Source organism: Numida meleagris, chromosome 8 (genome assembly GCF_002078875.1).
Source record: "Numida meleagris isolate 19003 breed g44 Domestic line chromosome 8, NumMel1.0, whole genome shotgun sequence".
In the NCBI taxonomy this organism is placed as follows: Eukaryota; Metazoa; Chordata; class Aves; order Galliformes; family Numididae; genus Numida; species Numida meleagris.
In genome coordinates, this window is record NC_034416.1 from 1,731,318 (window position 1) to 1,758,372 (window position 27,055).

Consider the following 27,055-nt stretch of genomic DNA (forward strand, 5'->3'; position numbering starts at 1 on the left):
ATTTGCCTTAGAACCATGCAAATCCGACTGGCTAGAGTCTGGAGGGAAACTGGGGAAATTTGGGGACAAAGTGAAAATCCGCTCAAATTGTTTACTCTGGAGTGGTCTTTGCTTTCTTGATGGGGATCGCTGGAAGCATTCGATGAATGCAGCACGTATCCCACTCTTGGTGTGCACCTGTGGGCTCCAAACCCGGCATTTCAGTGGGATCAAGCTTCCAGCTGGGGTTTTGCCAGGCTGCAGTGGCCCACATTCAGCTTTCTTCCTCCTCCTCTTCCTTCAGGTGCCTCATGGAGGCTCCCCAGCCCCCAAAGGCCGAGCTGTGTCCCCAGGCCCGGAGCACCCCAGCTCCCAGCCCAGCATCACCCTTCCCTTGGAATTACCCATCCAGAAGGATGGGACTGAAGATGCACTGAGATGCGATTTCACCCGCCTGGAACCTCCCAGATGGCTGCAAAGCACTCGCTTGAACTTGAAAGGCTGAGGAGCCATTAAATATGAAGGAAGGGTTATTTTTTCAGGAGCTGAGGCTTCTCTCCAGCCCTGCTGATGTCAGGAGCACAACTCCAGGGGATGCTCATGTAAGCAGCGTTAGGTTCATTTCCTATTGAGGCTGTTTGGAAACCCCACCCGTAGCACTGTAAGGGCACAGCTTTGTCATCGTTGAAGCCCCACAGCGCTGCACACTCTGCCCAGCTAAACCTGCCCTTGCACGGTCACTCCCACATTTAAACTGCATGGAGCAGTGGTCCGAGGTGCTGCACACACCGCAGATTCGCCCCACAATGAAAGCAGCTCCTCAATCTTGAGGTCAGTTTCCATGTGCCGGCGCTGAATGTTTAATGTGAAAAAGCCTAGAGCAAAGGAATAAAGTAAGAAATATTTAATTTTACAGCGTTGGTTTGCACCATATGTTTTCCTCTTCATAAATATTTTAGGCACTTCTGCTCCACAAAGGCTTTCTCTGTCGGCTGCCAGCTTGTGTGCCTTCACATCCCCTGGGCTGGGACCAGTGGGAAATGTCACTGCACCGTTCCTCAGCTTCAAAATATCCCTATGAACGGGCTTTTGGGGACGGGGCTCCAGCATCCCGCATGTCCTGCAGCCCCCAGGAGCTCTCAAGCCTGGGCAGCACTCCAAGATCAGAAATGTAGTTTGTGGGATGCATGGGACACGTGGCATCGTCCCCAAGGAGAGCAAACACGCCCAGCACTGCCGGTCGAGCGGCCCCATGGAGCACATGATGCTCCCGGGGCTGTGCCAAGCTGCTCGCTTCCCATCCTGGATCATAATGCTCACAGTGCAGACGGGTTGATGCTTGAACTAGATGTTCTTAGAGGTCTTTTCCAACCTTAAGGATTCCATAAGCAAAGCCCCTTCCGTCTTTGTGCCTGGTTCCTTGCTGTGCCTGTGGCCCGGGAGCCCCCAGGTCTGCATTCTGCGTGTTGTCAGAGGGTTGGGGACGGCCACAAGGAGCATTCAGCAGAGCAGGGACGCCACACAATCTCTGCCACACCGACACATTCAGTAACGTATATATATTATATTATATTTTTATATATATATATACACATTAACAAAGAATTTGTCCCCCTCCTCCCCCCCCCAAAAAAAAAGGAAGAAAACATAAAAAGGTAAAGCAACCCTCCCCCAAACCAAAACCAAAACAAGTATGTTACATGTGGAAGAGAACATGGCAGCCAGGGTTTTCCCACGTCCCCAGTCTGTACAGTGGGGTCACTGGGAGGAACGGGGCCGGCTGCACCCTCAGTCCCATGGGACCCCAACCCTGCTACCCGTGGGAAACGTGCTCATTCATAACCTACCCGTGGGAAACGTGCTCATTCATAACCGCGGGCGCAGAGCCCAGGTGGGTACAACCACTCATGTGCCATCGCGCACGGGTCGGGCTTTGTCAGGGGGACATGGGCCGGGGGCACAGGCTGAAGCGGGGTGAGGAGCAGGGAGGGGATACAGCTCCCATTCCCCGGCAGTGCTGGGTTTTGCTTTTCCTCAACCAGGAGAGGACAACATGGTTGACCCAGACACCGCGGGAAGGAGACACGCGCGGGGATCCCGCAGCGATTAGTGCAATTTCATCAGGTGCAAACGTCACGGTAATGGCTCGTGTGCTTTACTGGATGCGCTGAGTCCCCTGGCAATAAGCGGTGCTGGTGCTAGCAGAAAGCTTGGCACCGAATTTGCAGAAGCTGAAATCCATCTCCAGTGCTTGGCTATTTGCTGGAGGTCGGCGCAGTGCGAGCAGCCCTGGGACCAGCACACGGGGAAAAGACCCGCAGGGCTTTGGGAACAAAACAACCAACCAAAAATGGCAGCTCAGCCTTGTAAAGTGAATTGTGTTCATGTGCTTAGCTGTGGGGCTGGCAGGCGTGACCCTGCTGCTTCTCCACCCCGTGCTCTCGACTGTGTCCATGCAGTCCCCGTGTCCCTTAATGACAAGTGTTCCCCAGGGTGGCTCACTGGTGGGGACCCCTCGCTCAGCCCCTGTGCCCCCTCCCTGCTGTGGGATGAGCCCCCAGGTGCTGTGGTGCTGTCTGAGCCGGCCACCCACCCCTCCGGGGCTGGGCTTTGAGGTAGTTTCCTATCAGCAATGTCCAAGGGTCTCTCCCCATTGCAACAACAGAAAAAGAAAAGGCAAGGAAAAGACTGGCAGAGCTGGGCGGTCTCTGCTTTGGTCAACGTGTGATGCCACCAAGGCAAGACCAGAGGAAAAAAAGGAGTTTTCAACACCAAAGCTCGAGCATCAGCACATCCCATGTGGCCACGCTGCCCCATGGCCTCGCCAGTCCCTTGGTGCTTGGAGTACTGGGAGCACTGGCAGCAGCTCACTGGGGCACCAGGGCTGGATTCAGCCCTTTGCCATGGAGGAAACAGGATGATTCCACCACGGTGGGGAACAAAGTGAGCGCCAAGATTTTGGGGTCTGAAATGGAGCTTTCGGGTCAGAAAGCACGGGGATGGCCTTTGGGCACCTCTGCTCAGCACGGGAGCTGCGTTCTGTCTGCACAGACAGCGGACACAAAGCCAACAGAGGAACATCTGCGCCGGGGGCACGAAGCACCTCACCCAGCTCCCAGGAAACACTCATTTGGGGTTTCCCTGGTGAAAAGGGACCTCCTGTAAGACAAACAGCGGGCCGGAGGGATGGGGACCACAGAGCCAGGCAAGCTGCCAAATGCTGGCCAAACGCAAAGCTCTCCCCACAGAACGACGCCCAGGTCCCACCTGCTTCTCCAGGTCTCCAGAAAGCCAATCCCTGCAGCCCCAACCCGCAGGGACACACCAGAGCTCCCCCTGACCACCACGGCACCTGAGGACATCACCCGAAAGCCTATCCCGGATGCAGGGAAAAAACAAAACCATCCACGTGACGATCTGCCCAGGGAGAGCCATGAGGATGCTGCAGGAGCCTCGCGCGCACGTGGAGCTGGCCAACAGGAGTTTATTTTCAGAGGTTCTTTCGTTTTCCCCTTAAAAATAAAACGAGCTGCAGGTGGGTGCCCTCCTGTTGGAGCATTTTGGCTGCTCCGTGGCTTGGAGGGCTCCTGGTGCCCACCGCCAGCCCCTGCCCGCATCACCGGTGCCACCGTGGGGCAGGGTCGCTCCTAGTGACAGGCTTTCATCCCTGATACGTATGGGGACTCCTGGGGCCTGCAGTTACACTCCTGCTGCTCCGGGTAATCTATGAAGTCTGGGGCGGGCAGACCCGAGAGGATCATCAAGGATTTGTTCCAGATGGTGAACGTGGGGCACACGGGGAGGATGAAGGAGACCTCAAAGGTGTGGAGGTGCAGGGAGTTGGCCGGGTCGTAGAAGGAGAGCGCGTTGTTGTCGTAATCCAGGAGGACGCCGAGGCGCTTCATCTGCGGGTGCACCTCCACCAGCATCTCCTTATTGTTGTGCCTCACCACGAAGTTGTTGTTGCAGCGGGAGAAGACCCAAGAAGAGGAGTTCTTCCCGATCCACTCGTTCTTGGGAGCTGACTTGTAAGCCACGCCGATGGCGTACCTGGGGGAGAGGAGAAGCTTTGCTCAGAGACCTCGCTGTGGGATTAACCATAACCCCGGTAGGCGTTGGGTTGTGTTTCACCAGCCTGTGCAGGCTGGACGCATCTCTGGCTGCTTGCACAGGACCACGTTCCTCACCCAAGAGCCTGAACCCAGAGATGGTGCCACCAAGGCATGAACTGAGCCTTGTGGGCGTTGGTGAGGTCAGCAGGGGAGAGAAATAGGGCCATAACGCTTCGCCTCGCAGTCTGGTTGGAGCCAGCTCGCAGCCTTCTGGCACAGAGGAGACACCCACAGAGCCCTGCACCCACAGCCAGCCCAATGTAAAGTCTCAGCCGTGACAACAGCGTTCACCTCTCCAACCCTGAGCAACCGTGGACTTGAACCCCAGCACATCCCATGACAACTCAGGGGATACTGAGGGCCTCCAGGAGACGGAGGGAAGGAGGTCAGGGGGTGCCTACCAAGTGGAGGAGCCCACCACCACCTCCCAGTAGTGGCAGCCGCTGTCGATGAAGACGTTGCCCGCTGCACCGTAGCACCCGGTCCCGCTGAACCTCTCGGGCGTGTGGCTCTTCTTCAGGGAGCTCTCGTCCTTCTCCATCTGCAGCCCGTCGTTGGAGATCTTCAGCTTCTTGTGGGCCATCTTGGGGTCCAGCTTAAAAGGCTGGCCTGTTAGGAGAGGACATGTAGGTTAATATTTGTGGGTGTTGCCATCACTGTGGAGGTGGAACGTGCCAGGAAACATTGGCCCAAAGCTCTTGGGATATTCCCTATGAGCCAAAGGTGCTGCTGGGATAGTGGTCATGTCCCCAGCGTGTATCATGCTGGAGCTGGGGAACATCAGAATCCTTTCTATTGCACACTGCCCCATCCATATGCCTCATTCCCTTATCAGAAACACTCCCTTTTGCTCTCTGTTAATGTTGTAAAATGCAGTGGCGGGGAGAGGGGATGTTTCCAGCTAATGGAAAAGGCACTGACGACACCATTAAGGACCGCGCAGCACTCTGGGCAAGGCACGCAGCCTGCCTGAATCCCTGAACGGATCCATACTCTATTAGCAATAATGAGAGTTATACGAGCAGAGAGAAGGGAGAGTAGACCCTTAAGTGCTGCTATAACAATATTGAATCACAGAAGAAGTAGTGCAGCATCAAGCATGTCCCCAAGTCCCCATCAGCAGCCGACACAGCTCACTCCCTGCAGTGCAGGCTGCTATTACACTTTACAGGAAACATGCCTGAGGTTTTCCAGTGTTTCTCCGCTGCCAAACAAGGGCTGGGACGCCTGGAGAAGACAGCTTGGGCTTGGATGCAAACCAAAGGCGCTGAGTCCAGCCCGTGTTTGGCTGAGGCTGGAAGTGAGCACGGAGCCAGCTGGGAGCGCACAGCCTTCCTTCTCCAACACAGCCAAGTGTGATGGATTCTGCAGCTCTTTCAGACTTTCAAACACAGCTGCAATTCTCGTGTCAGGTTAGCAGCCCTCAGACAACCAAACCGACGTGGCTGCGTGACGTTTGCTTGCACAGGTGACGTAACTCTTTTGGTGCTACTCAAATCCCATCCTCTCGGCTTTGCCGATGCAATGCAAGGCAGTGGGGACCTGGCCCTGTCACATTGGTGTACAAATATCCTACTGAGCCCGGGTACGATTTTGAGAGGGATCCATCTAGTTCAGCACAGAGCAAAGCGAATGGGGCAGCTGCTGCAGGGCACCCTAACAGCTGAAACCCACTGCTTGCTGCCCGTAGGAGGCACTGCTGGCAGCCCCTGCAGCACGCAGCCAGCCACCCCTCCTGCTTTTCTGGCTGTGCAAACTGAGGCTTGGCGAGGCACAGCACCCGGCCAACGCTTCCAGTGAGGCTGCTGGAAAACCATGTCTTAGGAGGTGCTGCAAACAGAGCCAAGGCAGCGTGCAGAGCTTTCCAGTGCAACCCTGTAGCCGAGCTTATCCACATCGCTCCCTGCTTGCTCCGGCAGCTCACGTTTATTTTCCCGGAGAAAATTCATTTATAGTGAGATAAATGAGTGGGGAGGGCTGAAAGTAAAGCTGCAGACCGAGAGTGATCCTCTCCTCCAGCCCCTGGAATATTTTGAGATCTGCCTTTTCCCAGCAGTAACACAAAGCGACAAGCTTGGAGGAAGGGAGGGATAAAAATACGCAGCTCCATCAGGACAGAGGCACACGCGTCCTGTGGCTGGAGATGACCCCTCTCTGAGGTCAGCAGCAAAGAGGAAATCCTGGCCTTGGGCCTGTGGGACCAAGAGAGGAGGGAGCGGATGGTGCTACTAGGACATGTTAAGGGCAAATGAAGCCTTGGTGCTGGGGCAGGCAGAGCCCCCTGCCCAGCATGGGCATTGCCCATCCTCATCCTGGGTGAACTGCTCCGTTCTCTGCTCACCTAACCAGCCCGTTGCAGTGAAGGGGCCAGCAGCACCACCAGCTTTCCTTTCTTTTGTCAAAGCTTTGTGGAAGGAACAAAGGCCGGAGAGGCTGAGTTGAAGGAACACAACGAATCCATTCAGACCTACGAAACTTCCAACACTCGCTCAGGATCGCGCTCATCTCACCCTGCTCCATAGGAAGCATCAGCACTGCCACGTTCCTGCTGCTAACAGCAGAGCTGCTCACACTGCAGCAAGCCCACCCCTCTGACGAGGCACTGTACGACCCACGAGGTCTCAGACTGATCAGGAAAAGACAGAAATGGGCATGAGAATCAGACCGGTCCACAATGGTCATGGCAAGGACCACGGAGAGCATCTTCCATGTGCTTTAATTACCCCCATCCCTTGGACTGTCCCTGTGTTCTGGCAGTTTGAGCCACTTTTGGACACTTGCTAATAATTAAGACCTCCTCAAGCCCAGATGCAGCAAAAGGTTTCTTCCTGTCACCAGACCAAAGCCCTTTTCCCCAGCTCTTCTGCTCGGGCAGCTTGAAAACACAGATTTAGTGGCAGCGCTGACGCTGCAGAAATCAATGTGCCCTGACACTGACCTTCTGTGGCAAAGCCATCTCTCCAAACATCGCTCTGGGAGCAGAAAGAGGGCTGTGAAACATGCTAATTGGCCCTGCCCGTCCAACTGCTGACACCTCCGCGGAGCTTACGGCAGCTGGAAAGCGCATGCTGCCTTCTAATTGCCCACTGGGAGAGAACACGCACAGCTCCGTGGTGACAAGGGCAGCACCCCACTCCAGCCCGTTCATGGCTCTCTGTCGGAAACTCTGGGCTATGGACCATCCTTCACCCCCAGATGGGGCTTTCTCCAGCACCCACTGTTGCAGGGCACAACCATCTACCATGTTCACAGGGATTACAGCAATCCCACTGGTCTCTCACACAAAATCCCAGAGCTTGGTTTGTGCCGGATGCTCAGCACCAGGAGGCATCCCCTGACCCGAGGTTTGGCATGCAGGAGGAGAACACCCCTCCTTGGTGCCCCCTGCCCAAGGACATCAGGCAGGAACGCGGCTTAGCGGGCACGGTGCTGGATGGGTGGATGGTTGGTCTTGGTGACCTTAGAGGTCTTTTCCAACCTTCATGACTGCGTGATTTTGTGAAAACACAGCCTCAAGAGGAGGCATCCCCTTGGCAAATCACTGCGGACCCTTTCCTCCCATCTCCCCGTCCCAGATGGGCGCTGCCCCTTTCCATCCAGCTCCCCACGTCCTGGTGCAGGGAGAGGTGGAACAGGCTGCGAGGCACCAGCCACAGCCCCAAAAAACCCATCGAAGCCAAGCTACCACCATCACCCAGAAATCTGTCCAGACATGACCAGTGAGCCCTCTTCACGCGCAGAGCCCACCCCTGCTGCCAGAACGACAACCCTCTGTTCTAAAAACCTGAAAGCCATTGGCGGCCCAAAGAGCAGCAGAGCTGCAGGCACCGGGAGCACTGCCCGGCCACTCGCTCCCGAGGAAGGAGCTCCTCAAAGCCACAGAAACACAAGATAATTTGTGTAGCGCTTCAGGCGATGCCTGCTCCAGATTTTAACAAATGCAGCAAGTTGCTGCAGACACATCTGAGAGACAAGGGGAGCTCAAAGCCCGACCGGGCACTTATTTATTCTCCTAACTGGAGTTCAGCTGCCAAGCGACGTGTCCCTATCTCCAGCCAATGACACTTGGCTAAAAAAACCCCAGAGCGAGCCCTGTCCTCGGGGAGATGCTGAAGCAAGAGCCTTTGCTCCCCTCCGTGCTACTGTGTCACACCACCGCTCCCGGCTTGTCAAGCCCCCAGCTTCTTATTTCCACAGCGAGCACCTCTCAAGGCATGAAGGAGGCTCTTAAAAAACAGCAGCCGTGGGAGGGATGCATTGTTAACAAACAAGGCAGAACGGGATTGGAGCCCGCACCTCGGCAGCTCCCCCCATCCCCAGCAGCGCACCGACTCCGCTTCAGCTCATTTCCTTTAAAGTTGCGCAGGTTGCGCAAAGAAAACGAGGAGGCGGAGGCGATCAATCATTCCAAAAGCCCACTCAGAGCTTTCAAAGCCTGGAGTGATTGCAACGTCACGGGGAGAGAAAACCGGAGGAGCGCTGGGCTCGCCGGGCTGGAGGGAATGGCTTTGAGCTCAAAGAGGGGAGATTTGGGTCAGATTCTTTGCGGAAATTCTTTGCTCAGAGGGCGGCGAGGCCCTGCACTGCTGCCCAGAGCAGGGGGTGCCCCATCCCTGGAGGTGCCACGGGGTGGGCTTGGGGGGAGCACCCAGCCCACGGTACAGGGATGGGGCTGGGCTGGCTTTAAGGTCCCTCCCCACCCAGCCATTCTGTGATAGCTGCACCCTATGAGCCCCTAAACCCCAGCAGAGATGGGCACACGTGGGGTGACAGCAGAACACAACCCACAGCCCTGAGACAAGTCCCACCGGGGCAGGGAGGTGACGCTGGACTTCCCATCGCGCCGTGGGGGACCCCTCCTCTGCTCCCCCCCCCCCACGTACTGTTGGTCTTGAGCCGGGCGGGCTCGCTGTTCCGGCTGCCCGCCTGGTTGATGGCCTTGACCAGGAAGATGTAGCGGGTGCCGCTCTGCAGCCCGTGCACGGTGTAGTGGTTCTGCTTGATGTTGGGGACGATCATCCAGCTGTCCATGGAGTTGTAGAGACCTGGCGTACAGGAGAGGGGGAAAGGGTTACTCCTGGGTAAGGGACGGTGAGGAAAGGGCTCTTTCTGGGAATAGAAGGGAATTAGGAGACCGTGGAGGCCCCAAGTCCTAATGCTGCAGGGGTTTGTTCTCTGGATATACTGAACATGTAGCGCTGTATTAAAGACAGGGTGACACCTTACAACCCACGGCAGGAGTTGGAACTCCGTGACCTTTAATGTCCCTTCCAATCTAAGCCGCTCTGCGATTCCACAACACGGTGCTACAGGAAAGGAGAAAAGCACTGCAGCGTGCAGCAGGTCCCAGCAGCACGACCAGGGCAAGAAAAAACCCCCAGGGGAAAAGGGAGCCGCGAGTTCTAGGGGCAACAGCCGAGCTGGCACCAAGGGGCTGCGGGCAGCCAGTGCCCCATGGAATCTACTGCAGCCACAGGCACTCCGGGCTATCAGAAAGCAGCTCTGGGGCTGATATGGCACCACGGGAGCGCAGCCTTCAGCACGAAGAGGGATAATGCTGAAGCTGAGCGGTAGGAGCCGGGGGCTCCTCGCATCCAGCAGGTCTGGGGGCGAGGCGTGAGACGACGCGTGAGGAGTGGGCTGGGAAGACGTGCTGGTGGAGGAGGGATTCCAGCCTCCTGTCACCAGCGTGTGCGTGCACAGCTGTGCGTCGGGAGCCGGGAAAACGCTCGGCTCTTCTAAGGCTCACGTGGGGACAGCGCTGGGACGCTGCCCGGGGGATTATTCCTCCCCCGCCGTTTGCTCAGTCAGAGCTTGCAGTCGTTGTCAGCAAGGATTTGGGCTGAAATACACATGGAAGCTGCTTAGGGGAGCAGAGCAGTGCTATCTGAAGTAGAAAATAAGACAGCGGTGATACCGACGGTATCCCGCAGGCACAGCTGCTCCTGCAGCGCACGCAGCGGCGGCTGTTATCTCCCTGCAGCCAAGAGCCACCTCGAGATCCAGCCCTGCAAAGGGCAGGGCAGCTGAGAGATGGCAATCGGGGAGCAATTCAGCCTCCAAAGCGGGTGTCCTTTTCAAAGCTACCAAGGCCTTGAGGGCTGAGGGCTCCTCTCCTCGCCGAAGCTGAAAAACCTCCTTTTTATCGCAGCGTTTGTTATCTATACAAAACGCCGGCGTCCCGCCGAGTGCTCGGCTTTAAAGGCAGCGTGCAGGGGAAGCCGTGCACGAGCATCCGTGCGCCGTGAGCAGGCACCTCCCTCGCTGGGAGCCCGCTGCTGCCCTGCTCCGTGAGCCCCGTGCGCTCTTTGCGTCGCCTCTGCACGCATGAGCTCCTCCAGAACTCAAGACGCTTTCATCGCCCAGTCCTGGACACGTTATTGCAAGTGACAATATATTATTCATTTTCTGCTCGGAGGTGTTTACTGATGTTTTCTTTCCTCCTTCTCCGAACAGCTAGCAAAGGAGGCCGAGGAAGCCACCTGCTCATGCCTGCCCCTTCGGGCTTTCCTTGCTGCTCGTCACCACGGCTGTGTCATTCTCACCTCTGCCAAAGCCCATCCCACCCCCAGGCACTGGGCACCAGCACAGGGCTCGGGGTTCACGCTCTGCATCCCATGGGGCTGAGCCCTGAGCGGGCTCTGATCTGTGCTGAGAATGGGGCAAAGACCTCCTGGTGGCTCTCAGCCCCTGAATGGCACAGAACGGTCCGTGCTCCTTCCTCAGCTGGCAGCTGGCTTGGGGATGGAGGCTGGGGATGCCTAAAATGGTCACCGAGCTAGGAGAGAAAAGCAAAACATCGGAGGAAAGGTGTTTGTAGGAGAGGGGAGCACGGGGCAGCAGGGCGGGGACATCCGGACGCCGTCGGACCGGATAACCCCAGGCAATGGCCAACCCAGAGGAAATCCATCAGCGTTTTCCACGCACGTTTATCAGCTCCGGGAGCAGCCAGCAGGACCTGGATGTGGCAGCGCGGGGCACTTGGCAGCCTTCCCCCAGCACCGAGCGCCCCGAGGTACAGCCAGGATCAGAACGGCCGTGCCCAGCCGCCCCGCCGGGATGCTGCGCTCTCCCGAGGGCACCGTTCCAGGATGGACAAACTGGAAGGTGAACTTTGGTGCTCCCATTAACGCGCCCTCGCAAAACCCCCTCCAATTTCAGGGAAAAGGCTGCGTCACAGGAAATCATCACAAACAGTCCTCGGCTTTCTGACCAAACCTCACTTCTGCCATCGACTGCCTCGCCGTGGAAACCCACGTGTATCCCTTTCCTCCGAGTGCAACCAAACCAGCTCCTGTGTTTGCCTTTTAAATCATTTTTTTTCTGGCAGTGACTGATGAGGAAGACTCGACGGAGGGTGCAGATGTGACATGCCCGTCCTCGGGGGCTGCTGGGGCATCACAGCTCCAAGCCCTGCCTTTTCCACCACCTCTCCCTGCCAAGGCAATCACTCGGTGCTAAAGAGCTATAGAGAGTCGATGCTGATCATTTTACGTGTCCTTTCAAGCAATCGTTTTAGGAGGGGAGGAAGCTAAACAGATACACTGCCCCTGGGCATTTTCTGCTGCGCTCTATCTGAGCCCCCAGCTGATGCACGAGGCCAGCTGTGCCCTGCCAGCTGTGCCCTGCCCTCCCATGGACGTGAGATCAGCATCCCCACTTCCGCAGCGTCTCCTTTCGGGCTGGGGTCTGCTCAATCAGCAGCGACTTACTGATGAAGTTGGCTTGCCCGGTGAAGATGGTGTACTGGAGCTCGTAGGAGCTGACGCTGAACTCGTCCTCCGAGATCCAATGGACCGTGATGGTGTCGTGGGAGGCGGTGCAGAGCTCCTCGCGCACCGACGGCGGGTTGGGCGCTGCAGGGATTGAATTCAGCAAGCTGGCGTTTGCTCGTTGTCGTACGCACTGGGCTTTTTTTTGCTCTTTATGGGGCTCACGCAGGGAGCGGAGCCTCATTTTACAAGCCACTGAGTAACAACGTCCCCGTTGCCCCCAGCAGCCCCCAGCCCTCCCCCTGGCTCTCCAGCCCCAGCACGGCACAGTAACCAGTTTGTTCCCCACGCCCACCCTGAGGGCATCACCTCCTCCCTTGCTGGTGGAGAGCATCCTTTTTTCCCCACTTTCTGAACTCCTGCGGTGCCAACAGGACAATGGGGATAGGTCACCGCCTTGGGGACAGCCTGGTGGCCTCCGCTCTGCTGTGACCTGCTACTGACCTGCTTTAAAATCCCCTCTCCCAGCGCTCGGTGGGGGGAAAGAGGCAATGCTGGGGGGCAGAGCAGGGGTTAGGTGCCCATGCACTCACCGGTGAGATAATCCAACCCCTCCAGCAGTTTCTTCTCTCTGGAAAAATCCAAGGCGAAGTTTTCAAAGGCGTCATTAAAATTGATATCTGGTATCAGAACTTGAGAGGATGCAGTTGCCATGGCGACCCTGAAAGGAGAAAAGAGCCCATCAATCCGCATCGGGGTGCACTCTGCTCCCGAATCCCAGCCGACGGGAAGGGGGTGAGCAGCCCCACGGTGACACGGCATGGCATCAGGGGACAGCAGGACAAGTGGGGTGGCAGGGAGTGGGCACAGAGCTGGGGGCTCCATCGCTGGGGCCCCAAATTGGCTCTCCCCACATGGGTGCTCCCACTGCTGTCCCCCCACTGGGGAGCCAGGCTGCAATCCTCAGCACACACTCAGCACCCTTCAGATGAGCCACGCGGCTCCTGCCCCGCCACGCACCGCCAGCAGAGTTATCCGAGGGCAGCGCTCTGGGGACACAATGGGATCATTGCTGCCACCCACCTCTCCGCCACGTTCCGGGCCGTCTGCAGGAAGCGCGCGTGGTCGTTCTCCTTCAGGATGTGCTCTGCCTGGTTGATGAGGACCGTGGAGCGCTCGAGGCACTGCCGGCAGTTGGCCACCTGCTGGGCCAGCTTCCTCAGCTTCATCACCTGCGGGGCGAGCACGGCGAGGCGGCGGTGCTCAGCGGGATGGCCACGGGAGCTGGGAAAGCAGCAGCCCAGGCACCAGCGTGCACCCCAACATAGGGCAAAGAGGCCTCTGCTCCACCCCCACCAGCACTGCACAAGTCCTGTACCGCGCTGACCCACTCCAGGACACTCTGGCCCCTTGGTCCCCTTCGTGTGGGGCTCCTCTGGGGGTATTTACTGATAGACAGCACCAAGCAAGACACAAAGGAAGAAGCAAAGACACCAGGCTTGGTGATGCCTCTCATGGGAGTGCCACCGGTGCTCAAGGGAGCAAAGAAACCAGACCAAATGTCACTTCTGAGAAGAACTTCTGGGGGGAAAAGCTCGGTGAAAACCCCTTAGAAACTCCCACCATGCAGCAAGGACTGCCCCAGCAGCCAGGCTGGAAGTCAGCCTCTACCTGGAAAGGCATATTGAGAGGAACAACGAGCTGCCTGGGGCTCTCCTGCAAGGCACTGGGCATGAAAGCAAAACAAATGCCCCACTAGAACAGCACCAACCAGAAAGCCACCACCACCCTTCACTTCCTTAGCAGACACCCACAGCCATGGACTTGTCCTGCGAGAACGCGATGACGGGGGTCCGTGTCCATCCTCATCCCCTGTGCTGCACAGCCTTCCCACCCCACGTCCCAGGGGCACAGCTGGTGGGTGCCCTGCGCCGCTCACCTGCACACAGCTCATCCTGACGTGAATCCCTCCTTCTGTTTTTCATCTTTTTAGATCCAAAGCCCCCCGCGCTGCCACCTCACCCCACACTCCCCCCGGCACGCTGTCAGTCTGTGCCCACAGTGCCCAGGACTCGTCAAGCAGCCGAGCTGGAGCGCTGGGAGCTGACAGCAGCTGCTGGAGCTGCTCTCCCAGGTGTCAGCGCTGTCACCACATCCCCAGCCAGCAAATCCCACTGATGTGCCGCTCATACTGGGCCCCTCGCAGGGCAGCGGGTTCCCAGCTCCAGCACCACTGCAGGAGCTGCAGATACAGCACTGGGGTGGGAAGCCAGCAGATGAGCTCTGAACTGCTCCAGCTGAGGATTGTCCCTCTGCATCCCTCTTTGCACCCACAGGCTCCTGCTGCTCCCTGTGACACGGCAGACGGAGCTGTGGCACGCTGAGAATGCTCCGTCCCTGCTACACACGAGCTCTCCATGTGTGAATAAGAGGCAATGAAGAATGAGCCTGCAGGGAACGGTGGGGAGCACAGTGACCCCCTCAGCAGCATGGCTGGGAGAGCCGATGCCCCAGGGATGCTCTGGGGCTGTGGGGATTGCAGGGGGCTGGCCACAGCTAGCAGCAGGCGGGCACAGCTCTGGAGGGCTGTTTGCACAGGGCAGGCAGGGAGGTTTGCTGGTGCTCAGTGGGCCGAGAGATGGCTTGTTTTAAGACCAGGTGGGAAATGAAAATTACCCAAAGGAGAGCTGAGAAATGAAAAGACAAGTTTCAAGAGAGGAGAGAGTGCAGCCGCAGCCCTGGCCCTTGCTACGATGGCGTGCCCAGGCACCAGCTCCTTCTGCCCACAGCCCAGCAGACAGCAGAGCCCGCAGCGCTCATCTCTGGGGATTCTCAAGCTTCACAAGCCTCAGGCTGCAGCTCTGGTCCATGCTGTCTGAAGGCAGAGGAGCTCTGGCACATGGGGATGGAGCAGCCACTTCTCCTGTGTCCCCACACGGCATCACCGCCTCCACTGCCCCCCCAGGAGCTCATGGCCTCCCCAGGGGCACCAGTCCCACCCGGTGGCAAAGGGTGCAGGGGGAGGACAGCAGCTGGTGTTAGGTGAGCATCGCTTCATGCTGCCTGCCCTGCACAGCTGATGCTTTTTCCACTGTAAATGAGAGAGGGGTTTGTCTGCGGAGCGAGCAGCCACCCACGCTCTGCGCTGGGCTTCTCATCGAGAAGAGCAGCCCAGAAGTGGAGAACCCGAAGGTAATTCAGCACGCTGCTCCTTGCTGCGCAGTCTGAGCGCTCCCAGGCAGCCACCAGCCCCAGCTCTCTCCTTTCTGCTTTTTTTTTTTTTTTTTTTTTCCTGCTCATGCTTGTTAAATTCTCCGGTGTTTGCAGCTCAGGCTCCTGAGAAAGGCTGCTTAGAAACCACCGCGTATCTCATACCTCCCATCCTGAGCAGCTCGGAGCAGAGATGCTGGGAGCCCTGGGGACGCACAAGGAGCACCAAGAAGGGGCTCCCAGGGGCTGTGCTGTGCCCTCAGCTCCCTCCCCCCGTGCCCCACCGCCGCCAGCCCCACATCATGCTCGAGCAGCAGTGGTGCTGGAGTTGCCGCTGTGCAGGCACCAGCTCGCTGCTTTGAGCTTGCACGCAGCCAAGCTGCTGCTGCTGCTGGTGCAGGGCACGCGTCGGAGCCTCTCTGCTCTCCCCAGAAGCCAATCTGGAGCTCCAGCTCTGAGCGCCAGCACTCTGCCGAGCCCGCCTGAAACTGGACAACGTGGTCAAAAAGCGTTCGGGGGAGAGGGTGGGAAGCGAGAGGCAGACAGACAGATGGACCAGCAGAAGGCACCGTTACATAAAATATGTTTCCTGAAGTGGCTGGGATGAAAGCACACGTTTTCAAGCTTCCACTGCTGCAGAAGAGGGTCCACGGTGCCTGGGGTGACGCTGGCTGGCTCTGCATGGAGGCACGTGGGGTGAGCTGATCCCCAGCCCTTGCGTGCAGACACCCCAGTGCTTGGGTGCTGCTGCTCCTGGCAGGATGAACAGCTCGGCTCAGCTACGGGTGCTGTGATGGATGCATGGAGCAGGAGCCCGAAGCACACCCAGGCTCAGGAAGGCAGGAAAACTTCCCTAGGGCTACGACGCAGCGCAGGGCTCGGATGGCCCTTAAATATTAATTCTACATTATTATAGCAGGACTGCAGGGATACAAAAGCCCCGAGGAAGCCGTCTGGGCTGATGCAAGCAACTGTGCAAGCCTAGTCCTTGCAGGAGGAGCCCTGGGGACCCGTGCAGCGCCTACCTTCGTCTCCTTGATCTTGACGGCGATGACCTGCTTGCGCTGGCGGATGATCTCCATCAGCTCGTCGCACTCCTCCATCAGCTTGGCCTCGTGCATGGCCGTGTTCACCTGGGCAGGGAAAGCAAAGGCATGCATGGTTGGAGGGATGCAGCGGGGCTGGCAGCCGGCAGCGGGAGGGATGTGATGCAGGGGCTGCAGGGCTGGCTGCATCTTGCCGAGGTGCCACCACGGGGACATTGCTCTCTGAAAAAGACCGGGGGATGCAGGTGGCCTCACTCCATCAGCCGGGATAGGAAGTGGGATGTGAGCCCCTCTGGCAGCCCCCACCTTTTCTACACTCAAAGGGGGAAAGGAGTGAGCACCCAACACAGCTTTCTGCATCGTGACACCTCCCAGACTGCTGCTGATAGCCCTCCCTCCCTGACCCCACCCCAGTACTGATGGTTTGCTGGTGAAGGAATACACCCCACTGCACGGATATGCCAGAGCTTAGAGTCAATGGCTGCAGAACTGCCCTGGCCACGTCCACGCTCAGCGAGGAGCTCCAGGAAGGGCCCTCTCCCCCTCAGCTTTCCTTCCCCACCTGCAGCAATAGAGCTCCGACCTTCATTCCAAGCAAAGCAGCAAGGAAATGGAACGAAGCCCTGAGGTTCCCCCGTGTCCATGTTCCCACCTGGAATCCCAGTGGTGCCGGGAGCACGAGGCCTGCCGGGAACCAAGACAGGGACCCGAGCCCTGCTGCTGAAATTAAGCAGCCAACTGAAGGACAGAAATTGGTTTTCTTCACGTTGTGCTCTCAGAGCGATCTCCAGCAGCGGAGAACTCTGAAGCCAACCCGGAGCCAAACACATTTGCTACGAGATCTTTTTTTAAAGCTGGCCAGCAGGTTACGCAACGGCAAAGTGGGAGACAGCTGACGGTCTGCGAGGATCACTCCGCCGAGAAAAACGGAGGATATTCTTCAAGATCTGCTGCAAGGTAGCGGCGGGGGGTGGGAACCAAACCTGGGATTCAGAGCGGCAGGGAGGCAGCGGTGCAATCAGAAATCGCAGCCCCACGCAGACCCCCCCGTTCCACCCCCGAGTGCCGTCCCCGCGCCTCGGCTGCACCTCTCCGTGGGGAGGGATCCCGAGCAGAGCTGCAGCTGGGGCTGACCACAGCACTCGCAGAACAAAGTGCTGATGCAGGAGAGGCAGGGCCCCATCTCTGAGATGCAGATGGTGAGGAGCAAAATGCAGCTCCACGGGCAAGCGTTTTTTCCCCCCAGTGTGTAACCTTGCGGGGAAATGACTCCAGATGGTGCATGCAGCATCCCTGTATCCTCGCATCCGTGTGTGCACACCCCCACGTCCTGCATCCCTGAGTCTCTGCATCCCTGCATACTCTCATCCTTGCAGCCCCGTGTTTCTGTATCCTCACATCCCCGCATCCCTGCATCCCCACATCCTCGCCTTCCTGCACTCCCACACCCCTGCCAGCTGCCTGGATGGCGAGGCAGCTCTGGGAATGCACATGGGAAGCCCCAGGGCTGCTCTCCCCAAGCCAGGGCCTGCTGCAGTGACTGAAACTGAAGCAAATCCCCCTCACGCTGTCTTAACCACTGGCAAAACCCCTGGCCCTGCAGCAGATCGGTGCCTTCGCTCCCTGGTTCAAGGAACCTGCTGCTCAATTCAGCAACTGAAAAATCAATAGCCCATTAAGAAGTAATTAATTGCAACGGCCGCTCTCCATGTATCACTTCAGCAAACAAAGCTGCAAATGAGTTTGGTATTAATTGATATATGTACTTCGAAACTACAGCGAGGAATTAGCTGCCCTCTTCCTGCTGAACATTTCATGGGAGCGCAAGGAGCAGCAAGGAGCAGCACTGCTCTGCTGGCACCGAGCTCCCCTGCAAATGCAAACAAGGGATGCCCGAGTGCACGTCCAAACACGAGGGGCTTTGCAGATCAAGTGGTCAAAGCAAGCAAGGTCGGCCCGAGCCCCTTTCTTTGGTGGGATTAAAGGTGATCTCCTCTCTCCCGCCAGCGCTTTCCTGTAATCCCTGCACAAAGCCCTTCCGCGTGCTGCTGCCATCGGCCCCACCGCTGCTCGTCGGCCCCAGCAAGCAGGGGAGATGGCAATCGCTGTCCTGACAGCAGGAAGGATGCGGGGAGGCACACCGCCTCTGCTTGGGAGCAGGAAGGAAAGCGAGGCCACAACAGAGACGAGAGGACGGGCCGTGTGCAGGCACGCTGCGGGCTGCTGGAGGATGAGCACAACACCCACTGAGAGGTTCAGAGGATGAGAGACTCAAAAGAGCTGTGATTGCAGCAGCAGGCTCAGCTCCTCCATTCAAAGGGGCTGAAGGCTCTTCCCAGTGATGGGAACGCCAGCCCTGTGCCACAGGTGAGGGCTGCACCGCATCCCCAGCCCGCTGAGGACCACCACTGCAGGCCCAGATGCTCCCAGCACCACTGCAATTGTCCCTTTCCAAGCCACAGCTGCCTGGCTTTGCTCCTGTGGTGGGGACCTGCTGCAGCCAACAACGTCCCCCAGGTGAGAGCACACCGCTGAGCCCCCAGATCCCTGCCAGCAGCTGTTGGCTTCACATTGCATCCTTGCCTGCACCTGCAGAATCTTTGGTTCCAGGATCATGACTGCATTTGGCCAGCTGGGGGGACGGACAGATGTCCGGGTCCTGCTCTCTGAGATGCTGCAGACACTATTTTTTCAGCACTTCAACGCCCATCAGCCTCCCCATCAGATTCCAACTGAGCTCCAGAGGGAAAAGGAGCACAGCTGACCCCAGGAGGACACTACAGGCTACAGGAACACATAGAAATATAAAGCAACAGAGCCTACAGACCTCCTCCCAGCAGCTCACAGTCACACCAGCACCTCCCCCTTCCCACCCTGCAGACCTGTGAGGAGTCCTCCATCATTTGGGACTGACATCTCCAAAGCAGTTCAGTGCAGGCGATGCCTCTCACTGATCCCTGAACCCTATCCCACCCCATCTGCAGTCCCTCTGCTGGGGGAGGGGGTGGGAGAGAGGCTGTGCACCCCCCTGGCTTGAGCTGGGAGCTCCCCAGCACCGCGCGCTGCGCTCACCGACCTCCACTTGCTGGCAGATCTGTATCAGCTTGGCCATCTGGTTCTCCAGTTCGCTGTTGCGTTTAACCAGGTTGGTGAGGTTCGTCTCCAGGGTTTGCTGCGCGTCCAGAAAACCAGGAAAGGAGAGAGAAGAGAAGACAAAAACAACACAAGATGAGCAAAGCCAAAGGACTGCATCCAGCAAACCAGACCACGCATCACCCAGTGTGCCGCGGGAGGGAGCAAAGAGTTGGCTGACCTTGGGCACAGGCTGCCCAGACCCAGCAGAGACAGACAGCCCTTGCCAGCAAGCCCTTCCTCTTCCCATGGGTACAAGGAGCTTTTCCACCTCCATTTCCAGCTGGGAAGCCTGCCTGCTGCGGATGAATGGCTGCAGTTCTCCACCCCTCCTCATCCTCAGCTGGCAATGGAGATGAAGGGTTGGGAGGAAGCCGGGGCTGCCCACACTGCGCTTTGCTCAGTGCTCATGGGGCTGTGCGGTGATGATGGAGGAGGGAGAGCCCGCTCACAAAGACGCTGCTATCCGTGGACACGCAGTGGACCAGCACTTTGGGCTATCCATAATTTAAGCAACACCGCATCGCCATTAAAATCCGTGGTCTCGCTAAGAGGAAACGCTTCCCGGCAAAGCGCTCGCGACCTGTTGCACCGCTTGTCGTGAAAGCGATAGCCCATTAATATTTGAAACTCCAGGGCTGAGAGAGGATCCCCGCAGTGTTTTATTCATACCCGGCAAGAAAGTGCAGCCCGAGGCTTCCACCACGGCTCCAGCAGACCCATAAACTTCTGCACGCACCGCTAATTTGGGGGCGAGCTAGCCAAGACAGCTTGAATCATAGTCATAAAGCACAGGCAAAGCATTCATTCCTGAAAACCACCGGCTCCTAAAATACTCCCTGCTCGCTCACAGCCCTGCAAATTGCTGGCCAGTGGCTGGTAAAGCACAACGCCGAAACGGGCTGAGAAAGGCAGCAGTGCAGCTCAGGGTGCCTTCATTGAGCTGAGTGCGCCCTGCACAGCAGCGCCGCGGCGATAATGCAAGAGCCAGCAGCCAGCAGCTCCGCCACCGCCTCTCCTCGCAGCTCCGTCACCTCACCGAGCATCCTGCTCGCTCATTATCTCCCTCGCTAATTATCTCCCTCATCGCCGACGCGGCTGCACTGATGTTTCAGCTTTGAAATCGCGGCCGTTTTGCTTTCCCGTTGGCGGAGGGGGCAGCTGGGAGGGCTGAGCGTGGAGCAGCCCCGCAGCACGCTGCTCTGCAGGACCCCTCCCCAGGCACACCTGCTGCCGCACGCCTGCTGCGGTGCCTGAGCGCGGAGGTGCAACCTCCTCCTTCTGTTCGCCGTGCTGAAAAGAGGTAAAATGTGCTAGGAGCTCCGACTGCACCAGCTGGCTGTTTTGTAGGTATTGTAGAAATGACAGCAATTACGGGGGGGTTTGTTTAATTGGATGGGAGCACGCTCATCATTTCCACCTTCTGGCTCGAAAGGCAGAAGATTTGGTTTCCCTACAACCGGGAGAAGGGAGAAGAAGAGAAAGGGGAACACCACCTGAATGAAACCTTCAGCCAAAGCCAGTGCACGAGGGGAGAAGGTGGGCTGCACGCACAGCAAGGACCCCGCGGGGAGCAAACCCCTTCCTGCAGCAGGGATGCCCGCTTGCAGCCAGCCCAGTGAGATGGGCAGGGAGCTCAGCAAGGCAGCATGGGAGGCAGTCACTCGGACCTGCTTTGCTCCAGGGCCGGGTTTCCACATCTGTCTTCGTGCAGAGGCAGCCAAAAGCAGAGAGCGTTTGCTCGGTGATTTATTTCAGGTTTGTTGTTGTTGCTCTTGTTCGTTTATAATTGTTTGCAATAGGACGCACGGCCCTGCCCCCTCCCTCCATGCACCACAAACACAAACCATGTGTGCGCACCAAGGCGCAGATGGGAAATGCTTCCCCTGTGAGCCAGCGTGGTGCAGAGCGTGGGGACTGCTCAGTGCACGCTCTGCTCCCATCTCTGCTCCCCACGTGAGCGCTGGATGCAACGTTCAAACCGGAACGCCGGCAGCAGCCCACCTCCCCGACGCGATGCTTGCAACCAGCTCCCGGCCCCCAGCAAAAGATGAAATAAAATCAGGGGGAAAATATGATCAGCAAGCTGGCTGCCTCTCTGCTACGGGAATTTCAGCAGACAAAAGGACAAGTGACAGAGAGACGCCGCCGAGCCGCTCCGTGCAGCTCCTGCGTTGTGACACTAATGCATTTTAAGTCGCTTTGCAGCGAAACGTCCTCGGTAAAAGCCGAAACGAAATGCCAGCTTCCTGTGCCCGCCATCGCCCCAACCAGCAGGGCTGACCTAGAAAACGAAGCCATTTGTTCTGGTGGAAGTCCTGTCGCTGTCTCTAATGGTGCTGAAGAGTGCTGGCTGTCCCACTCAGCGAGGACCCCAGCCCATCCGCGCACCTGGGATTGGCGTTGCTTGGTGCTTTCAGCCTGAGTTCACCACCATCACTTTGGCTCACCCTACAATAGCATTACGACACTCTCCTTCCCCACCGGCCCCACTGCGGCCCTACAGACCCCACGGGTGCCAGCACGTGCCATGGGGATGCTCCAGTCCCATCCCCAGCACTCAGTGCCCTAACAGCGCTGCCCAGCCCTCTCCCTACATGAGAAACCCGTTGCCAACCCAAATTCCCCAGGCCCATCACCTAAGCAGACAGTAGGGTGGGTTTTCCCCCTTCCCACTGCCCCGTAAGGGAGCACCCCGCACTCCTTAGGGGCTCCCTGATAAAGAAAGAGCCCTCCCCACAGAGCAGGGCTTGTTCACCCAACTCACAAAATTCCTTTCCTCCTTCATGCAAGATCTGCATTTTGCCAGGTCAGGAAGGGGAGCACTGGTGAGGAGGATTGCAGCCGGGGCTGGAGCAGCCCTAAAACTCTGCAGCTGGCTTGGAGAGATAGAAGGACACGGCATAGGGCTGCCAGCACTGCGCCAGCAGCTTCATTTGCACTTCTGAAGCCTTCCCACGGCTCAGCACGCTCGGAGCCCTGCAATGCTGCTGGGAGCATTCTCCCTTCCAAGAGTTCCGAGAACACCCAGTGTCCCAAGCCTTTTTTTCCACGATGCTTTCTGCAAATGCAATGTGCTCCTGGAAGCAAAGCACTGCTCAGGAACGGCAGCCACAGCTCTGCTGGGCCCTGGTAGAATGGGGCACAGTCTTATTGCCACCAGGCCCAACCCCACTCCTCAGCAGCACTGCATCCCTGAGCACAACAGCGGGATTTCAACCTCTGCTAATGCACCCATGTGCACTCAGAGCTTTTGTCTTCTTCCTCTGCGTTCCAGACTAAACAAATGAGATCTAACAATGGCCGTGGACAAAATTCACTGCTGGTCACGTGGGGCTTCCTCCCAAAATCTCACCCTTTGGACTCCAAGAGCACCATGAAGAGGTTCTGCTCATCTCACCCCACAACCTTGCAGAACACTGTGGGGAGAACTCGCTGTTCTGGTAAACGAAAGCTGCGTGCACAGCTCCAAGGAGAAGAACAAAAATCACATGAAATAGTTGAATGTTGTCATTCCTCCGATCCGGCTGATTACTTGCAGACTTGGTCTGAAGCATCTTTTTGGCAAGGTCTGCCGTCTGGCTGCTTAGCGTGCATCCTCAGGCCTTGCACTTCCCCTGTTTGCTCTTTCTCTCCCTGCGGTACTTAAGAAAAACAGGGACTTTGCTTCCGAAAACATTCCTCCAGGCAGCGATCCCGTAAGAGTCCCCACACCTGCAGTCCTTGGCACGAGCCGTCCTCTTACCGCGGGGACATGAGGAATGAGCGCCGAGTGATGGATGACCTCTGGCTGCTGGGAGCTGCTTTTCAGGGAGCCACGCCGACCTGTTCTCCTGGGTCAAAGGAGAAGAAGGCCAAGAACAAGCCAGCTGGTGGCCCTCTGTGGCAGGGTGACAGCTAATGAGGTCCTGGTGGGATGCTGCCATGGTGGAGGGTGACTTCTGCCAAATGGGGCGTGCTCGTGGCCACCGGAGTGCGGCGGTGCCACAGCTCCCCAAAATGTTATGGGTGAACGGAGAAATCAGAAGAACGAGAGCTGGTGGAGACCCCAACAAGTCTGGATTTCCTGGGGGATCGTCCTGGACATGAAGCCTGGGGCAGCACCGGGGCACCAGCAGCAGGCATCCCGCAGCCTCCCATTGCATGAGCTGCTCCGAGGTGACCCCATCACCCACCTCAGACACTTGGAGCACCCTCAAGGATCACCGACCCCCAGAGCTTCCCCCACCCAAAGAGAGAAAAGAACCCGCAGAGATGAGCCTGGTGGACAAGGTATCCTCAAGGGCTTCATCCCCATCCTCAGCCAGGTCCTCGTGGCTGCAAGTTGGACCCATCCCTCACCCTAACGCCGCTGCTTCCCTCCCCTCCCAGCCTAAAACCGAGCTAACGAGGGAGTTAACGAGGCACTACCGGGCTCGCCTGACGAATGCTTATCCAACAGCACCACCGAAGCGTATAGGGTTTATTTAGGTCCTTCTGTGTTTACACTCTTTAATCTTTTCAAAGCGGTTCTTCTACTACTGGATATTACCAGGGTTTTTCTGTTGCGCCGCAGCACTGCTGAAAATTGTTTAAATATTTTATTAAATTCATCCTGACTGTGACAAGCCCGTTTTTATTCCTGAAGCCATGTTGCCGTGATCGGGTTGTTTAAGCTGTCCTACTTAAATACAACGAAAGACTTCGCTCCCCGGTTCAGCCTGGGCGCTTTTCAACCTAAAAGGATGTGTTTTTCAGGCATCTTATTAAATTTGCTACATTTGATGTAAAAATTCCCAAGCCACGGTGAGTCCTGAGCTTATTTGTTTACCTTCTGTTGCTTTTATTTGCTCCTTTAAAAGGATGGAGCAGAAATAAAAGGTTTCCCTCGCTCCAAGCAACGCCTTTCTCCAGAATTCTTCTTCTAACGAATAATTTCTCCTCGCTTTCCTCAAACCCAGCACCAGGAGCAAGGGGTGATGCTGGGAGCCCCCTGTGCAAGGACAGCATGCTGGAGAGAATACAAGAAGGTTTTGCAAACTGTGTTTTTCGTGGCTTGAAATGAGCGTTTTGTTTCATTTCTGACCCATTCTAACATGGCCAAGGGTGGGAATGACCTGACCTGACCTGACCTGACCTGGGAGTGGTGGGGTCACCGTCTCCGGGGGTGATCCAGAACCGTGGGGATGTGGCACTGAGGGACGCGGGGATGGGCATGGTGGGGTGGATGGGGTTGGGTTGGGGATCTGAGAGGTCAAAAAGTGGTGAAACAAACTGTGCTTCAGCAGTACGACCCTCCATTGGATGAGGAAGGGCATCTCTAAGTCTTGGTGGCATCTCACGGGTTGACTTGGATGCAGACATCTCCAGCACAGAGGACTCCAGGCTGGGAAGAGTGAACCCACTCCAAACAATTCAAAATGAGGAAAATTCAAGGCAGTTGGCACATTCTTAGCACTGTTCCATAGAACTCTTCCTTCTTGAAAAGTCACCGTCAGGAATACACCCCTGCAAATCCAGCAAAAAGGTGTGGACCTTCCAACCAAGCGACGTCCCACGGGCCCTCCCTGCTCCAGCTCTCCCCAACCTCTGGGTTCTGACACGCATGGCCATGGCCAACACCAACACCATCACCAATTCCAACAACACTAGAAAACCAGTTTCATCGAGCTGGAAAAGTGCCAGCCTGATGAGCTTTCTTGATAACGCTCTGGAAGTTGGAAGTGAACAAGAATTTCACCTCTTGGGAGTTGCTGCTGCTGCTGGAAGATGCACTGGAGATAGAAGGTTTGTGTCCTTGGGTACCTTCAGGACACCTGAGGTGGCCAAGGGCTGGGTGCACTGTGTCCTGATAGTGCAGTGTGATAGCTCAGCATATCTGGATGGATGCTCTCCACTGGACCCAGCCGTGCTGGTTGAGCACACGCTGCCAGCCCCAGCCAACAACCTGGCCATGCAGCAGCCCTGGCAGCCCGTCCTTGGAAGGCAGAAACGCTGAGAGACAGCAAATCACAGCCATAATATGGATTAACGACCTCAGACATGGGAAAGGGATTAGAGACCAGAAAGCACCGAGCCTTTGGAGGCCCTCTGCTGAATGTGAAGGAACAGCCAGGGGACAAAGCTGAGCAATAGATCAGACCCTGAGAAAGCAGCGCTGCTTTACAGCCGAGGAAGGACTGTCAGCCATGAAATAGGAGCGGGGCTTTGCTAGCAGCACCATGCTGCCGCTGGCTTTGAAGCCAAAAGTGAACAAAGCTCCTTTCAAAGCATGGGAGGAAGACAACACAGCTTCATCCCCATAAATATGCATAACCTCGTGGAATACGCGACTGGTGGAACGGGAGATGCGCTCTTTGAAGGATGGGTATGAATACACGGTAGGCAGAGACAAAGCACGACTTAAAAGTTGCCCCGCTAAAAAAGTAAGGGCAGGTGGGTGGAAACCAGCTGCAGTGAATGCCAAGTCCTCGCGGGTTCACTAATGGCAGTGCAATTACGTTAACGACGCTCGCAGCAGATAATGGCATGGCTACGAAGAGCCCTTAAGAATGTTGCTGAGGGTGTGTGAGGGTCTCACGCTCTGATGGAGTTTCCAGGAAAAAAAGCTTGACAAATAGGGATGTGAGGCACACAGGGAGCACTGGGGATAACAGGAGGCTGCATGCACTGATGGAGCTCGAGCTGCGTTATGGGAGACAGAAGAGGACAAGCCAACTGAAAGAGAATCAACAGATGTTGTTGCTGTTAAGATCTCCTAAAAAATTTCAAATAAAGACTGTGCATCTTTGAACGGGGCACGCTAAAACGAACTTGGACTGTGAGGAAGGACAACGTGAGGAGAAAACCTAAGGAGGAACTGTAGGAAGTCTACGGAGGGACAAATGGAATAGTGCAGTGTGATCCCAATGGCTCCAGAGGTGGGGGACATGGGCAGGGCTGGTCCCATGGAGTTCAAAGCTGGAGCAGAGAAAAGGGCAAATATAACTGATGGAAGGTGCAACCATGATGGAAGGCAGAACCATGATGGAGAGCATGGGAATGTTAACAGAAGATTGAGGAACTCATAGCATTAATTAGGTGCAACAGAAAAAAAACTGTCCTTGAGAAAAGGGGAAGGGGAAGGGGAAGGGGAAAGGGAAGGGGAAGGGGAAGGGGAAGGGGAAGGGGAAGGGGAAGAAAGGAAAAAGGGGAAAGACAAAGGGTGAAAGGAAGAGGGGGAAAGGGGGAAAGGAAAAGGGGAAAAGGAAAAGGAAAGGGAAAAGGGAGAAGGAAAATGAGTGGGACGGGTTGTTACAGCAGGCACTGGTCTGTAAGGTTGTGATGAATGAAACCACTTGGAGAGCTGAAGCTCCAGATCTGACAGAGAGGGGCCGTGCAGTTCCACCAGCAGCATCTGGGTTTCCACAAACCATTTTGGCCCTTCCCAGTGCTTTGCTGGTGACTTCCAGAGCTGCTCTGATGAGACACCCTCCACCCCCACCTCCTGAAGATCTCACTGTGATTCACAGCCACGAGAGCTTCATTAGGCAGAAGCACGCTTGCATTTACCCTCTTGAAATTGGAGAATGCAGTTGTACAGGAATATATTAGCATACCTATTTCATTTTCATGACTGAATGATTAATAACACAGCGCCTGTGATTCCTTCCTCAGCAGAAGTTGTAATGGGTAAGCATATAAAATCACAGCAGATCCCATTGGCTCTTGCCTGAATCTCAAAGGTCTGCACCCAAAGATGGCACAAAATCACCGCGTGGCCATTTCGCAAGGCTCGGTGCATGGCTTGAATCTCGAAATCACACGAAATCTTTTAATTTTCCAAACGAAAGGAGCTGGAACGCTAAATCTGAACATGCAAGAAGGAAATCTGGAGCGCCCAATC

At 56.7% G+C, this 27,055-nt stretch overlaps 1 protein-coding gene across 1 annotated transcript in view; it reads right to left on the minus strand.

The window, feature by feature from the left end:
- Positions 1,594 to 27,055, minus strand: part of MID2 (midline 2) — a 43,893-nt gene continuing 18,431 nt past the window's right edge. The window contains exons 2-9 of the mRNA XM_021406308.1: positions 19,136 to 19,231; positions 16,039 to 16,146; positions 12,887 to 13,035; positions 12,397 to 12,524; positions 11,804 to 11,947; positions 8,975 to 9,136; positions 4,493 to 4,700; positions 1,594 to 4,029 (exon numbers count right to left, since the gene is read on the minus strand). Of these exons, the coding sequence (XP_021261983.1) occupies positions 3,627 to 4,029; positions 4,493 to 4,700; positions 8,975 to 9,136; positions 11,804 to 11,947; positions 12,397 to 12,524; positions 12,887 to 13,035; positions 16,039 to 16,146; positions 19,136 to 19,231 (1,398 nt within the window). The 3' untranslated portion in view covers positions 1,594 to 3,626. The remainder of the gene's footprint in view (positions 4,030 to 4,492; positions 4,701 to 8,974; positions 9,137 to 11,803; positions 11,948 to 12,396; positions 12,525 to 12,886; positions 13,036 to 16,038; positions 16,147 to 19,135; positions 19,232 to 27,055) is intronic.